This window comes from Etheostoma cragini, chromosome 4 (assembly GCF_013103735.1).
Source record: "Etheostoma cragini isolate CJK2018 chromosome 4, CSU_Ecrag_1.0, whole genome shotgun sequence".
Taxonomy (NCBI): domain Eukaryota; kingdom Metazoa; phylum Chordata; class Actinopteri; order Perciformes; family Percidae; genus Etheostoma; species Etheostoma cragini.
This window is the reverse complement of record NC_048410.1, coordinates 814,078-831,029: the sequence shown is the minus strand read 5'-3', so window position 1 is coordinate 831,029 and position 16,952 is coordinate 814,078. Positions and strand designations below refer to the sequence as shown.

At 37.3% G+C, this 16,952-nt stretch overlaps 2 protein-coding genes and 1 long non-coding RNA gene across 3 annotated transcripts in view; all 3 read right to left on the bottom strand.

Moving 5' to 3' along the window:
- Positions 1 to 9,874, bottom strand: part of LOC117943116 — an 18,706-nt gene extending 8,832 nt beyond the window's left edge. Inside the window, exons 1-2 of the long non-coding RNA XR_004656288.1 lie at positions 9,765 to 9,874; positions 3,365 to 3,369 (exon numbers count right to left, since the gene is read on the bottom strand). This is a non-coding gene — a long non-coding RNA (uncharacterized LOC117943116). The remainder of the gene's footprint in view (positions 1 to 3,364; positions 3,370 to 9,764) is intronic.
- The window catches only part of LOC117943374, a 91,159-nt gene extending 79,661 nt beyond the window's left edge, over positions 1 to 11,498 (bottom strand). The window contains exon 1 of the mRNA XM_034869457.1: positions 11,359 to 11,498. Within this exon, the coding sequence (XP_034725348.1) occupies positions 11,359 to 11,431 (73 nt within the window). The 5' untranslated portion in view covers positions 11,432 to 11,498. The remainder of the gene's footprint in view (positions 1 to 11,358) is intronic.
- A 2,384-nt stretch (positions 11,499 to 13,882) lies between these two features.
- LOC117943101 (butyrophilin subfamily 2 member A2-like) overlaps positions 13,883 to 16,952 on the bottom strand; it is a 42,115-nt gene continuing 39,045 nt past the window's right edge. Inside the window, exons 5-8 of the mRNA XM_034869023.1 lie at positions 15,069 to 15,347; positions 14,777 to 14,908; positions 14,221 to 14,567; positions 13,883 to 14,088 (exon numbers count right to left, since the gene is read on the bottom strand). Of these exons, the coding sequence (XP_034724914.1) occupies positions 14,476 to 14,567; positions 14,777 to 14,908; positions 15,069 to 15,347 (503 nt within the window). The 3' untranslated portion in view covers positions 13,883 to 14,088; positions 14,221 to 14,475. The remainder of the gene's footprint in view (positions 14,089 to 14,220; positions 14,568 to 14,776; positions 14,909 to 15,068; positions 15,348 to 16,952) is intronic.

The window sequence follows — 16,952 nt, the reverse complement described above, 5'->3', positions numbered from 1 at the left end:
CATGTTTTTAAATCAGGCACGGTGCGACACCTACTGGTCTGTTTTTGAAATGTTTTGAACTGCCCTTGATGGTCCATTTATGGTGTAAACCACATTAAATATTAATTTAATTATATAATATGGTGCTAACAGTAACAACTCTGCACACACAAGTTCCTAGGTTACCTTGTACTGTACATACTTAAAGTATTATAAGGTAACCTATATTACCAACTGTATTATAGGTTAACTTATATTACCAACTGTATTATAGGTTAACCTATATTACCAACTGTATTATAGGTTAACCTATATTACCAACTGTATTATAGGTTACCCTATATTACAAACTGTATTATAGGTTAACTTATATTACCAACTGTATTATAGGTTAACCTATATTATTAACTGTATTGAACCAAACAATACGCCAATAAACGTGGCTAGTGATGTGTACATATGGCACGATATTAAATAACTAATAAACTAATGTTGCTAAATTTTTTCTTTCGGTCCAGGTTTGTTTTGTGGTTGAAATGAAAAACAAACTATCAAAACGTACACGGACCATGTATGGCGGCAGCCTGGAGCGTCCCATGTCATGCCATCCCGCCTGGTGGGTCCGTGTTTTAATCGTTAGTTTTTTTCATTTCAACCACAAACAAAATAAGGAGAAAACCAACTTTTTCGTTTGTCGTTTCAAACCAAAAACAAAGACACGGTAAAAAAAAAAAGAGTTCTCCTGTTCACACCTCGGCATGAGACGGGACGGATGACGTGGGACGCTCCAGGCTGCAGCCGTACCCGTCTCGCTCACCTGCCTCGACCGGTTGGGGGTGAGACAAAGAGAGAAAAAAATAGTGATATTCAGAAAATAAAAATAATTTAAGATGAAAAAGAGAAGTCATAAAAACAAATTATGAATAAAATCTTAATATTCAGCAAATAAAATTAATAATAAAAGTAATATTCAAAAGAAAATAATGATTTAAGAAAAACGTAATTTCATTAAAAGAATAAAATCTCAAAATTCATTGAAAAATAATGTAAGAACAGAAATTAATTATGAGAAATTCAAGAATAAAATCGTTCTATTCAGAAAATAAAAAAAATGATGAAAGAAAAAAGGGAATTATGAATAAACACTTAATATTCAGAAAATAAAATAAAAACAAAAAAAGTGTAATTTCATGGAGAAAAGCATTTAAAATAAAATCATAATATGCAAAAAATAAATGTTTAAAGAAAAAGTGATTAAATGAAAAAAGTTGTAATAATGAAAAACAATTTACATCAAAAACCAAAAAGCATTTATTTGCCTATGGTGATGTCATGGCGTCCTCTGGTGGCCAACGCTCAAAATCCATACCAGCTTGTTATGAACAAGTTATGGAAGAACCATTTCCTTTTTATTTTCACGTCCAACATCCAGCTAAAAAATGTTGATATACAGAATATTAGCGGTGTGTTTAAAAAAGTGAATAATGCTCAAAATCCTTAGAATAACTTTTAATTTCATAATGAAGCATTTGGGAACACATTCAATTACAAATCAAACATGACCAGAAGTGATGAAGATTGTGTTATAACATTACAGAAAGGGAAGAAAAAGGAATATTAGGCTGTTCAAAAATAGTATTAACATTTACAAACTCAAACATTAACAGTTTAAACTGAAAAAAGTGTTTTGCTTCACTTTGAATCATCGCATTAATATTTAGCTGCATAACCATATTTCTGACGTTTTATTCAAGGCTTTGAATAGTATAATGTGAATACATTTACATTCAAATGATAAAAGGCACTATATTATAAATAGTGCAAGTACATAGTAAAGTGTTCAGTAAAGAGGCTTTTATCTAATTACTTGTTTCTTTGGCGTATCTGCGTTTAAAAGACCAGAGAAGACCTGCAGGAAGGGTCCTGTGGAGGACTCAAACCAAAGCCATCGCGGTGAGGACTCAGCCTAAAGTCCCGGCTCTACCCGCTGAGCCACCAGGGCGCCGCTTCATTCACTGAGTTAGATAAAAAGATTAATTCCACATCTCAGCCTTTACTATTCTTCTACACACACAGGCAAGAAATGATCGTCTAAAGAGCAAACAGCTGGAATAAAACACTATAAAATAACTAAAACATTACATGAAGTGACATTTTAACACAATATATGTCACACTTCACACCATCACAGCTAACTTTGTGATTTGGTGTGAATATAAAATAAAGACTTCTAAGAGCATCATCATGTTGAGCTGGTCCTCTCTGCTCTACACACCTCTGGATCTGGAATACTGGACCAGTCTTACCAACAGGTCCACCATCAACTAGAACTGAAGACCACATCAACCAGCCTCACTGGGATAGAACACAGCAGAAAATAACTGGAAACTCGATCAATGTTTCCAGCAACACGGACATCATCAAAGCCTCATGCCATCATTAGTGGACGTTCATTTGACTCTGGAGCTGAACCTGCTGGAAAAACACAAAACAATATTAAAGAAATTTAATGAAACTTTTCTTGTTCATATTCAAGCTGCACAATAGAGGCCAGAGTTAAAATAAGAAAGAAAAGAAAACATTGAAAACTAAGCATAAGAGTAAAATTAACTTGTTGGTTAGTTTCTTTTAAAAACAAAATGTAGATTTATTTCTCAGCAACACACTCAGATTTAATCTACTGCAGACTGCTGATATTTCAAGACTCAGACTTCTCTTTATTAATCCTTTTGGGATGACTCCCGCAAGGAAATTATAAATTCCAGCAGCAGTTTTAGCAAGAAAAAAAAAAGATTAAAAAAAGACAGTATAAAGACAACAAATAACAGTAATAATAAAAATAAGAAGAAGAAGAAGAATAAGAACATTTGTCAAATAAAGACAAAAAAGACCATAAATTATTTTCAAAGTGTCAGTGTTGAGTCCAGTGTTAAAGTGATAAAGTGACCAGGTATTAATGTAAATCCAGGTGTGTATGTATGTATGTATGTATGTATGTATGTATGTATGTATGTATGTATGTATGTATGTATGTGTGTTTGTAGTCATTTCATTAAGAAATGAGAAAAGTTTCCATGATGTTAGTTGAGACGCAGCAGCTAGATAACGAGGTGGAGACGAGGCTCCACTCGTTAAATGAGAAGACATCTTTAACGTTTAATCAAAGTACTCACCAATAACTACAAGCTTAACAAAGAACACTGGAGTATTCGGAAGATTCGGAAGAGGATAACAGTCGTAGTATCCACTGTCGGCCATCGTCGTATTTCTGATGATTATGGAGGCGTTGCCTTGTTTCAGTTCTTCTGGAAAATATTCGACTCGACAATGGAACTGTTCGTCTTGACCTTCGACCTCTACCCTCTGACCTTTATCACACCGGAACATGATCTGCCCTCTACCTTCCTCCTCGTCATGTTTCCTCCAGATAAACCGTTCTGAACTAAGGTCCTTCTTGGGCCAGAGGGAACAAGGTAAAGTAACATCACAGCCTTCTTTCACTGTGATGACTGTTCGCCCTGGAAGATAAAAATATGTTTTAATCAATATGTTTACATGCACAGTCATCTGTGAATGATTATTAAGGCAGAAAAATACAAAATAAAAATAATTATAAGCAGAATTAAATTCCACAAAAGCAGTTTAGTTTTTTCTTCAGTATAATTATTTCTGCATATTTTTTTTTAAACACGACCAACATATTTTAACCATTTAAGCCTGTAGTGTGTTATATTATTTACATACTCTACATCAAATATAATGAATCGTTTTAAGAATAATGATTTAGGAATAAAATAAAATGATCTCCAGTACATTATAACATCCTGTAACAGTTTAATTAAATAATAATAAACTGACTTGATGGTTCTCTGGTGTAAATACCATCAGAATGATTAATGACTGAAGATAAAACTTCCTCAAAGACTCTAAACATGAGATATGTATAAATAATCTGTTGTGTTGTCTGCTCATCATGAATATGTTGATACCATTCATTATTTAACTTACTTTTCTTTTGATTTAATATGATGTAGCCCTTGTTTACAAGCACCATTAGAACTATAACACCACCACCAAGAGCCGCAAGAACAACTAGACAATTAGTCCATCTAGTGGAGAGTCCTGGAACAGAAGACAAAAAGATAATATTAGACTCAGAATATAACCCAGATCATATCCAGCAGACTGGACATCTCAGTTTAAGATTAAATAACTGCAAAAGACGCTAAATATAGAGAGCTTTCTGCTGCTCTGCCCTACGTCTTCCTCCTCACATTCATCACCTGGACTCTTCATCAGTTCCAGTCCCAAATTAAAACCGGTCTGCTTAGAGACCCGAACCCTACAGAACTTCCACCAGGACCACTTTGATTTACTGATTTACTGAGTCAAAAGTTTCACATTATAACCTGATACTTTATGTTATAAAATGAAACTTTACACACTATAACGTGAAAATATATCCAGTGAGAAAATGAAACTCCTGTTTTAATAAGTACACAGTGTGCGGATGAATACATTATGAATCATAAACACAATTTAAGTTCTACTTCATCATGGGCGGAGAATCATTCTTCCTTCTGTCTGCTCCATCCATTTCAAACCCTTCTTAGAGTATGCATACATATCCCAATATCATCCACCGTTCTCATCAGCAGCAGAATGTCACCATGTCTCAGCCCAAGCAGGAAGTAGAACCCTTTCAAATCATGGATATGAGCCTTATTACGCAATGTATTCATCCGCACACCATGTCTTCATTCAAACAGGAGTTTCATCTTCTAACAGAACAGAAAATAAAATGATCTCCAGAACATTATAACATCCTGTAACAGTTTTATTAAAGAAAATCTAACTGACTTGATCGTACTCTGGTGTAAATACCATCAGAATGATTAATGACTGAAGATAAAACTTCCTCAAAACATGAGATTCATATAAATAATCTGTTGTGTTGTCTGCTCATCATGAACATGTTGATACAAGTCATTATTTTAACTTACCTTTTATTCGACAATATGCGATGTAGTCCTCGTTTCCATACATTAGAGCTAGAAAACCAGCAACATTAACAACAACAACAACAGCAAGAACTATAAGAACAATCCATCCAGGGGAGAGCCCTGAAACAGAAGAAAAAATGATATTCTAATGAATATTAGACTCAGGCTCCAGGTCCAGGATCGGCCAGCGTAGCAACACTGCTAGAAAGCTTTGCACGGAGCCCCCCTCACCCCCCCACCAGGACCAGAGCTTGCTTTGATGATGTTGTGCCCACATTTTGCATCCCTGCAAAGAACTACACCTGCTTGGGTAGCAACAGTAATTTCTGCAGAATGAGTGTTCCTTAAAGGAGAATTACAGCCAATATTTACGTTAATCTTTATCTCTATAGATATGCGAGTACTTTCTATTGAAACCCCCCCCGACCTGAATCTGTGCAGCAACACTGAGTAGCTGCAGCTACGTGTACAAGCTTCCACTGAGATAAAACAGCAGGTAACGGGGCAGGTTTTAGAGCCTTTGTGTCTCTTAACAGACACACAATGCAACTGATATGTCTGTTCAACATGAACAGGGTCCTTACGTAACATCAAGATGTGTTTTCAACTCAGACATTGTTTTAATTCACCTTCCCCGTCTCGATCTTGCTGGTGGCAGCTTGTCTGGTTAAAATCAACAGGTTTTTGTCTATATTGTTGTGTAAAAACCTTTTAGACAGAGCTTTGTTGGTTGATCATATTGTAGACAGTACTGCTGTAATGCAGTGTACGTTGGAAGGTAAAATTAATGTTTTTTTCAGTTTGTCCTTTTGAAAATGGCCCACTCACTTTTGTAGTGACCCACCCAAAATACTGCCATTACTGCAATATCTGCCACTGCTTCACACACACCCACACCCACACCCACACACACACACACTTTTAAAAAATATTCACAGATAAACCAGGATAAGGAAGAATCTTACCATGAATATACACATAGATCTCATTAGAAACCTGATGGCTGATGGTCTCCTGTGTTGCCACACAGCGATAGAGGTCGGTCTGGGTCACAGTAGCTCTGAGAGTGATGTAGAAAAGGTTTCTTATTGGTTCGACCTGGGTCTTCTCAGCAGGAAGTGTGTTTCCAGCACTGTCCCGCCACTCTACTTCCGGTTCTGGATAGCCTTGAACCTCACACTGCAGCAGGGACCGGTCCTTTGTTTGATTAAGTATAGTGACATATGGTTTTGGCGCCGCACCTGTGAACACAGTATGAACAACTCACTAGAGAACAATCAAAGCATCAAAACATTCATATTGGGATGTTTTCATCTATTTTCTTCACTATGGGAATTACAGAGTGAGAAAAACAAGGACAAACAAAATCTAACAAACACACACGTTGTTACAGGGTAGTGGGGTGGCAGTAGCTCAGTCCATAGGGAGTTGGGTTGGGAACCGGAGGGTCACTGGTTCAAATCCCCGTATGGACCCAAAAAGTTGGGAGCGTGGATTGGTGGCTGGAGAGATGCCAGTTCACCTCCTGGGCACTGCTAGGTGCTCTTGAGCAAGGCACCGTACCCCCCCGACCGCTCAGGGCGCTGGTTCAGCTGGCAGCCCACTCACTCTGACATCTCTCCATGTATAGTGCATGTATAGGTCCTGAGCATGTGTGTGTATTTCAGGCCTGTGTGTGAGTACTAACAAAAAGTGTGTACACAGAGTGTAGTGCAGTAATTTCCCCATTGGGGACTAATAAACAAATTATCTTATCTTATCTTAGGGTATCCTGTTGTACACATAGGACACAGCTCCACCCTGTGGGGTAATTAGGCACGTCAGTTTGTAACAGGGAGTCAGCGTTCTCTTGTGCATACTGTGTACATATGTTGTGCAGCATGTCAATACACGGAGCTTAACACACACTTTGTATAGCGTCCTTATTCACCAAGTTGCAACACATACCTTCCTGGAAGAGGAAAATTCTGTTTTTTCATAAGGATTAACAAAAATGGCACATTACCATTGCACAATAAAGACAAATTTTAGTAACATAAAACATAACATAATTATAAAAATTGAAAAAAAGGAAGATTCTTTAAAACATTTTTGAATCGTTAACATTTAAACAAACCTAAAACTGACGATGGCAATTTAAGTGATTAATTAATAAATCCATACAGTACCTCTAGCTATTTATTCTGTTTATAATAAATAAAATAGCCACAGTTAAAATGTATTTAACGGTGGAAAAGAGATATTAATAAACAAACGGAGGCTCGATTGAAAGAACTAAAGTCCACAAATTAAATTTACCCCGTTTGAGTTAAAACGTAAGTAAAAATAACGCGAATAAAAGTCAATTAAATTCCTCGTTTAGATTTAGCACCGCTCAACAAACTTTCAAAATAACGTATTTTCAGTAAATTTAAAGTATTTACAGAACCTCCGACCAATGATGTTCAGTATCTCTGACATCAGGAAACGCCCGGGAACAAAATAAACCAATCAGCATCTTTCTACGATCCAAAGTGACGTACCTACCGGAGATCCTGGGAATTTCAGCCTATTATGACTGATTTACTGTATTTAAAATATGAAATGAATAGAATAAAAAAATAAAGCTTTGATTTTATCCGTTAAATGTATTTATCAATGCAACTCTTTAAAAGTGAGATCAACACACCTAATGAGACCTAATGACTGTTTAACAGCGATGTAATTTAAATACATCAATTCCTTGGTATTCTGTAATATCATGTAAATGATCAAAATGATCGCAAAGAGATTAAGATTAATTAGTTACTGCTTGTGAAACTTAAAAATAAGTTTTATTATCTTGCAGACATATTTAAATGTTAAAAAAAAGCAGAAATAACGAAAGTACTCACCAACAACAAGCTTAATGTTGAATGTTTGAGGTGTTTGAAGATTTGGAAAATGACAGCTGTAGACTCCACTGTCAGATATCTTTGTATTTCTGATGATTATGGAGGCGTTGCCGTGTTTCAGTTCATCTGGAAAATGAAAGACTCGACCTTTGAACTCTTCACTCTGACCTCCTCGACCGTTGTTGTAATGAATGCCTTTGTTATACTGGAACACCTTCTTCAGACCTTCATCTTTCCTCCAGTCAAAGAGTTCAAACGTAATGTCCTTCTCGGTGCTGAGAGAGCAAGGTAACACAACATCACTGTCTTCTTCCACTTTGATGACCTTTGACGGCTCTGGAAGATAAAATGAAGTATTAATCAGAGTGTTTACTTCGTAGTGATTAATTAAGCAATATTACACAAGAGGGTATATGTTAGAGAGCCTGTTATGTTTAAAAGACTAGATGTGTGATGTGAACTCATATATGGTTTTGAATATGTTAGAGGGTCTGATATGCTTAGAAGCAGTCAGTTGGTGTGGTGCACAGTTCATATATGGTTATGAATATGTTTTCATTTGAGTAATTACTGTCTGACACCATATCTTAACGTTTCTCTACTATATATGGTTATAACCTTGGTAGCACAGAAATTCAGGCCTGACTTTCTGTGCATTAGGTTCTGTGTGTACCTCAGTTTGTGTGTATCTTATGGCGTTTTTCCACTGCGTGGTATCTACTCTACTCGCCTTTTTTGGTTTTCCGTTACTAAAAAAAGTACCTGGGACCTGCTGCCAGGTACTTTTTTTAGTACTAACTCAGTCAAGGTTCCAAGCGAGCTGAGCCGATACCAAAAGGTGAGGGGGAAACCTGCAAACTGCTGGTTGGTCGGATCACTGCGTTTTTAGCAAACAAGAGTGCGGAGTTTGTGTCCGGAACAAACGCGACATTTAAAAAAAAAAAGTAGTCTCAGCACTATTCACTTTTCAACTGTTCAATATTAAGGGCTATTAGGGGCTTTTGCATGTCATTTCCAAAATCGCACACTGTTACTTTTAAAAAAACAAGACAATATATCAAAGAAAAGTTTTTATTTAGCTATTCAAGTAGCGCATCAAACCCTCCCGTACACCCCGGTCTTCTTCCTCTGCACCCTGTGACAGTGTCCCCACCGGCTCTGCTGTCCCAGATGCATCCCAGTCATTGTCATAAGCCTCTCCATGACTCTCATAAAGATTATACGAAGCCCAGCTGGGATTTTTGTTGCTTCCTTCAGCTTCTTTTGAAACAAAACAATTCTTTGGCTGTGGCACCTAGCCGACGTGCTGTTATGGGTCACGTTGAAAATTACATCATCACGCGTAGCTATGGTGACCAGCCACGCTGAGGCGTTACTCAATCTGCAACGGAAAACTGACGTAGAATGCGTCGAGTAGAGACGAGTCGAGCTGTTACCAGCAGTGGAAAAACGCCATTAGTTTCTATGTCTGTGTGTGTGTGTAGACTGCAGACTCTGAAAAATTCTGCAGGCAGTGTCCTTTAAAGATATTTTTCAATGTATCCAACTGCTTCACGTAACACACATCAGACCAGCGATACTCCCACGGTTGTAAATCTGTCACTGTAACTTGCTTCACTCATGCAATAAAGAGACTGGTTTCAGGGGAAGATTTTGGAAGTTGCTCAGAGGTGTCAGAGGTGACACAGAGGCTTCCCTTGCAGCAACAATAATTTTACTTGGTCTCCTGTCTTCTGTTGAGTACTGGAAAGATAGATTTGATTAACGAACTAAGGGTTATTATTAGAAATACCCGACAATATAATTTAACGCAAAGCTCCCCCGTAACATAGCAACATAACTGGAGTGCCAATAATATGACATTACATCAAACCATCGAGTGTTGTTGGAGCCACTAAAAAGTACTCACCTACAACAAGCTCAATGTAGAATGTTTGAGGTGTTTGAAGATTTGGAAAATGACAGCTGTAGACTCCACTGTCAGATATCTTTGTATTTCTGATGATTATGGAGGCGTTGCCGTGTTTCAGTTCATCTTGAAAATGAGAGACTCGACCTTTGAACTCTTCACTCTGACCACCTCGACCGTTGTTGTAATGAAAGCCGTTGTCATACTGAAACACCTCCTTCAGACCTTCATCTTTCTGAGGAGCTTTCTTCCAGTCAAAGAGTTTAAACTCAATGTTCTCCTTGGTGCTGAGAGAGCAGGGTAACACAACATCACGGCCATGTTCCACGCTCACTTTGACTTTTGGCTCTGGAAGATAAAATCAGGTAATAATCAGTATGTTTCCATGTAGAGTAATTATGGTTAGACAGACTTAAACAGACTTGTTTTATGGCCTTGTTTTGCTAATTGTGCTCTGTAAAACATTTGCACTGCCCTCCAGATACATACAGTATTTATACATCTTAGTTTTTTAGGATATACTTAAATTTTTATCATGAGTTTATAAACTTTTATATATATTTTTATAATTCTTATGTTTCAAATTGGTCTTAAGCACGCCATGACAAATTAATAACATTGAACTCTTTCTCTATTTCCCAAATAATGTTGACCATCAACTCGGTATAGCTCTCTCTCTCTCTCTCTCTCTCTCTCTCTCTCTCTCTCTCTCTCTCTCTCTCTCTCTCTCTCTCTCTCTCTCTCTCTCTCTCTCTCTCTCTCTCTCTCTCTCTCTCTCTCTCTCTCTCTCTCTCTCTCTCTCTCTCTCTCGTGGAGTTTCAATAATGTGATTGTATGAACTTCAGAGTTGAGCTGAGTTATAAATGTTACAGACGTGCTTTTCTTTCCTCAGATTCCTACCATGACTTTTCTTCCTGGGCAAAAACTAACAACTTATTTTTATAAGGTGAAAATTGGTTGAAGTTTGTCTTGTTCCACTGTCCCTGAATGGTGAAACAAATAAAGTGAACACCATTGCACCGCAAATACGTCAGATATGGTAAACACCTGAAAAACCTGTTGGCATAACAGCTATTATCTATCAGATCAGGAAGAATAAACAAACAAAGAAATGACCTCTGAAGAAATGAGTCAGAAGCAGAGTATGAGGGCCTGAAAGTACCTAGGTAAGGACTACTAGCCAGTCAGAAGCAGAGTATGAGGGCCTGACAGTACCTAGGTAAGGACTACTAGCCAGTCAGAAGCAGAGTATGAGGGCCCTGAGGGGGGAGGAGGAGGAAATAGAGCAGAGAGGACAATACACACACACACACCTGGACTTACATTAATATCTGGTCACTTAATGGTCTTTTTTTGTCTATTTGACGAATGTTGTTATTATTATTATTATTACTGTTATTTTGTTTTCTTAATACTGCCTTTTAAAATCTTTTTTTCAATTTCCTCGCGGAGGTCATCCCAAAAGGATTAATAAAGAGAAGTCTAAAGTCTGTCAGTCGTCTTTATATATTACAAAGTTAGTCCTTCTTACCGTTTTATATATCAAAGTTAGTCCTTCTTACCGTTTTATATATCAAAAGTTAGTCATTCTTACCGTTTTCATCACAAAGTGTTTTCCCGGTCAAACACAGAAGACACAAACACAGCAGATCCACTAGATGATTCATATTTGTCGATTAATTTCTGGAACAAAGACGGAGCTCTTCTTTTAAATAATGGCGAACAGGTGTTAAGGTTTTTACCTTCGGTTTCAGCCTCCAACCCTCCTCAGATGGGGGGGGGGGGGGGGGGGGGGGGGGGGTAGGGGGCTCTGCCGCCATCTTGTGTCCTCTTACTGCAGTTACACAAGTCTTACATCATCATCTGTCCTGTCTCTTGCAAGTAGATGATTCAAAACTGAATTTCCAGAGACTGTCTTTGGAGGCTGGTCTGTGTTAAGGTCCATGTATTGGACTCCTTTTTGTTCTGTCTGAAGTTTTGTTTTTTGCTCCGTTTTAAAAATGATACTATATACTGTTCTCCCTGTGTGTTATGTACGTCCAGTACGTTAACACAGTTTAACAGAAAGACAAACTCAAATTGACGAGCCAGGACGATGAGCGCCTTGCTCCTTTTATTAGCTTCAGGCAGCTGAAACTGACAAGGAAAAACTTAAAGAAAGACAAGGACAGTCTCTTGTACAGAAAGGAGCTGTAACCTACTAAACTATCTTTAACTACCCAACACATGATAAATGCGCTAACTGCCCATTAACACATCAAAAGGCTGCATTAACATCAGAACAGCGTTAGCATACAACGTAAATTCATACATAGCGATAGCATAAACATCGGGATAGCATTGCTAGCATAAACATCGCGATAGCATTGCTAGCATAAAAACGCAACAAACAACGTGAATTCAATGATGAATGAAACAAGGTTTACTAACTTTACAGATACAGGAAAAATGAAGGTAAGTAACGACAGAAATAAATACTAAACGTACAACCAATGCTGTCGTGGCGTGGGAAAAATCAACAAAAAGTCCAACTCGGCGGCCATGTTTCCTCCCGCCTAGTTCTTCTTCTACTATGTAAACACGTCGCGGGTCATTTCAAAATAAAGGTCCCTGTAAACTATTCCCGCATATACTTCACTACATATAATCATAGACTGTTTATATATTGATATATTTAATATTAACGGTCTGTGATCTGAATGTAGGTCCGTGGTTACATTTGAAAAGAGGGATAAAGTTATTTTATGGGGAAAAATGATAAAATCGTAATATTCAGAAGTAATTCATGAATATTTACTTAAGTAGTCCCTTTTTATATCATAATGTGATGAGTGACAGGACAACTTTAGACGCTTCCTCTGAATGTAGGTCAGAGGTCACATTTAACAGAAGAAGAAAGGGATTTAACCAGTTGCATGGGGGAAAATATTTGAAATATAAAATCATGATATTCACAAAATTAAAACTAATTTAAGATGAAAAAGAAAAGGAAAACAATTCTAATAAATTCTTAATGGTCAGCCCAAATACCATAAAGACATGTGATTATTAGATAGGAAGAGATGATAGTCAATTGCATAATCTTCAATTTACAGCAATTATACTTATTGTTATTTACTAATGCGTGTCCCTATAAGGGCGTATAAACAGTCATAAAAACATGAATGAAAACCAGACATGTAAATAAAAATACAAGGCAAATACAGCGGTATAATACCCCGGGTACTCAGTGTTATCTGTCCCGATTCAGGTCGGGGGGGTTTTAATCGATAGTACTCACATATCTATAGTGATCAAGATCAACGTAAAAGTTGACCGTAATTGTCCTTAAAAAACTTCCCATGAACCCTTTATCTTGATCTGGTCCCTTTTTAAGGTTCTGTTCATCAGATCATCTCTTTGGTAACTTTCTCTCTGTCTGGGTGAGTTTCTTTGGAGATTCATCTCGTTCATTTATCTTCTTTAAAGTCTGGAACATACATAACTTAACTTAAGGACTAACATTTAAACTGGTTCTCCCAAAGCTGTTCAAGTAAAGGAATAAAACCCTTAAACAACAGTCGAGATTCATCTCGTTCATTTAGTTTCTTTAAAGTCTGGAACATCGACCGGGACTCCTCATACGTTACTTCTACATAATATAATATCACTTTTTTATACGTTTTTTATGATTTTTTCAACATACTATACACTGATTTTTTTCAATATACTTTACTCTCTTATTTTATGTTTTTTTTTTACACACTCTGCTTTGACTTTTTTAACTTTTTTTTCAACATAACTGAATTTTTAGATTTTTTTTCAACTTTTTGTCGACATACTATGACTATTTTTGACATACTGTACTATGTCTTGTTTTTTTCAACACACTATACTATGACTTTATTATGATAGTTTTGACATGCTGTACTACGACTTTTTTTGTTTACTATATTTTTTAAGTATTTGAGTCCTGCACTATGATTACATGGTTGCATCCCAGGTTGTTATGGTAACGGCTCTGTTATGGACCAGAAGTCACTGCAGAGCGTGAAACAGCGAGGACTCTCCGATCCAGGACCAGCAGACCCAGAAACTATAAATATGACCTTTATTAAACCTTATTAAACCTTACTGAATCTGTCAGAGTGGCGTTGGCTTGTTGGTCCTTTAGGAAGCTGGAGATTGTTATGTTGTTGTTTTGTCTTGTTTTTGTAAATTATACATTATTATTATAATATTTATTTTGTGTAGGTCCAACCACCAACAGACCATAATAAGTCTCACAAAGATCTCCCATAAGGCAACATGATGCATATTCACACTCAACATTATTTACACAGGGCTACTTTAAAAACAAGCTTTTCAAAATAAATTACTTTCAAAACTATTTAACAATATCCCTGACTCTGATTTGTAATGCTTTACGTTCATCATGCGTTACCGTTAGTAACACGTTACTCCCAACACTGCACACACACACACTGTACTTCTATTCTTGTGAGGACGCTGGTTGAAATAATGCATTCCTTATCATCAAACATCTAACATGGGTTAAACATCTAAATGTTTAACACTAACAGGTCAGAGTATTTATGAAAATAAGGTCGGAATAAATTTGCTTTACTTTCCAAAACTGTCCTATATTAACTCTTAAGGACTAAAATTCAAACTGGTTGTCACAAAGATAAATAAACACACAAACACTTTTACAACACTCGTACATGTAAAGTCAGCATACATTTTCTGGCTGTAGCATTTCTGAACCCTCTTCATGTAAATCCTTTTCCAAATTACCCAAACCGTTTCCCTGCTGACGAGAACCTGCAGCAAAGAAAAGAATACATTCCATAAAGTCAACTTTTATATTACAAAGATATTATTTTGGTGGCCAAAACAAATAGATTTACATTTCATTAAAACTCTGTTATACAAACAGGTAGCTCCAATCAATCTGATTGGTTCACAGCTGTGTTATTATAACCAAATACAAAGGCTTTGACTCAAAGTCCTTAGAATTAGACTCAACTTACCTTTATTGCAGCGTACTGAGATGATCTTTGCAACAACAAGCAGAGCTAGAACTAGACCAAGAACCAGAGCTACCAAAGATAATCCACCAACCCATCCGAGTGCTTCACTGGATGAGTCCTCACACACTTTCCCTGAAACACATCACAAACAGCTGATTGAACTCAAACTGCACACCAGGTACACACACAGACTACACACAACACTTAAAAGATATCTACAAATCTTTACAACTAATAATAAATGAACAATTTTAATTATTTCCTGATTAAACCACCAATAAAGAAATCTCACCGTTGATATGAACAAAGATCTCAGCCTGAGTCTGATGGCTGATTTCCTCCTGGGTGGCTACACAGCGGTAGCGGCCAGTCTGGTTCACCGTGGTGACGAGGGTGATGTAGAAGCTGCCTCCTCTTTCTGAGGTCTGTGGTTCCTCAGCAGGAAGTGGGTTTCCAGCCCCGTCCCTCCACTCTAGTTTAGGTCTTGGAGTCGCCCCTCGGACCTCACACTGCAGATCTGCCCAGGCAGAGGTGGCGTTCAGGGTCTTGATGTACGGTTCTGGAATGGCAGCTGTAAACACAGTATAAACGTTCATATATACATATCATACGTTCAGTATAATAGGTTTATGAAAGACAGAAAATGATAGAAATGTAATAATAAATAACATTGTTGTTTATGCCTAATATAAGGGGGTGTATACCTCCACGTCTACCTGCTACACTGTGTGAGAACAACCAAAGTCCCCATGAAGGTCCTGCATCAGAAGATGTAACTGATCCTGAGGTTTACAGAGTTATGGCACACATTACAGAGATTAGAGACTGTGACATCCTCACCTGGGTTTTCCCCTGATCGGTCTTTGAAGACTCGTTCTGAAAGAAAAATGAAAACATTAATTTGAGGATGATGGTTTAATATTATGAACTAAATGATCTGAGCCTGGTAACTGAGTTATAACATCTAAAATGGAGCGGAACAAAGCGATGAAAGAAGCAGCAGTAACTGTGTTAATCACTTGAGTTAACATTAGAGTAGCAGTAACTGTGTTAATCACTTGAGTTAACATTAGAGCAGCAGTAGCTGTGTTAATCACCTGAGTTAACATTAGAGCAGCAGTAACTGTGTTAATCACCTGGGTTAACATTAGAGTAGCAGTAACTGTGTTAATCACTTGAGTTAACATTAGAGCAGCAGTAGCTGTGTTAATCACCTGAGTTAACATTAGAGCAGCAGTAGCTGTGTTAATCACCTGAGTTAACATTAGAGCAGCAGTAGCTGTGTTAATCACCTGAGTTAACATTAGAGCAGCAGTAACTGTGTTAATCACCTGAGTTAACATTAGAGCAGCAGTAACTGTGTTAATCACCTGAGTTAACATTAGAGCAGCAGTAGCTGTGTTACAGTTTTTCTTGATTGTTTACACACATTTTCTGAAAGAATGCCTCATATTCTCAGAACACTACACACCAATCTAAAAACACACACACAATGGGCAAAACCCCTCATTTCTCCTGCAAAATTAAACTTTACATTCAAAACAACGTTATTTCTTCTCAAAATGGTATTTTGTTTTCAAATGACACACACAAACCATCATATGAAAAGACATTCATAAGAAGCAGTTGAACACTGATGTGCTCAATGTAAAACACTACGATGAATGGAAACCACTTCTTCTCCATTCACTAGAATGACTTAGGCCTTTTTTGTTTAGTGTTACACTACACACAGTACAGACATAAGTATGTTGTTAAATTTTTGAGAATATTGTTTTTATACTCAGAAAACACAAATACACAGTAACAAATATATTTTACTTGTCCCACTAAAACAATGTACACAGTGTAGATCCCATTTCCAACCAACACAAAGTTGCACAGACACTACATACAAAACACCAGAAGAATTTACTGTACACAGTTACAGTAAAAAAAACTAAAAAAAAAAACTACTATGATGCATCCTCCCTTCTGTTGTGGTCTGGCCACAGCACCTCATCCACATCACATGTTTTCCCAGGCCAAGCAGCGGGGGAAATATCTCCTAGCATGGCGATTCCTGCCATGAAGAGCATCAGCTGCTATATCTCCACATGCTGTTGTGGTGGGGGCGGAAGGAGGACCCAAACGCAGTGTACCAGGTAGGAAGGCAACAGGGGTTTATTGGGGAAAA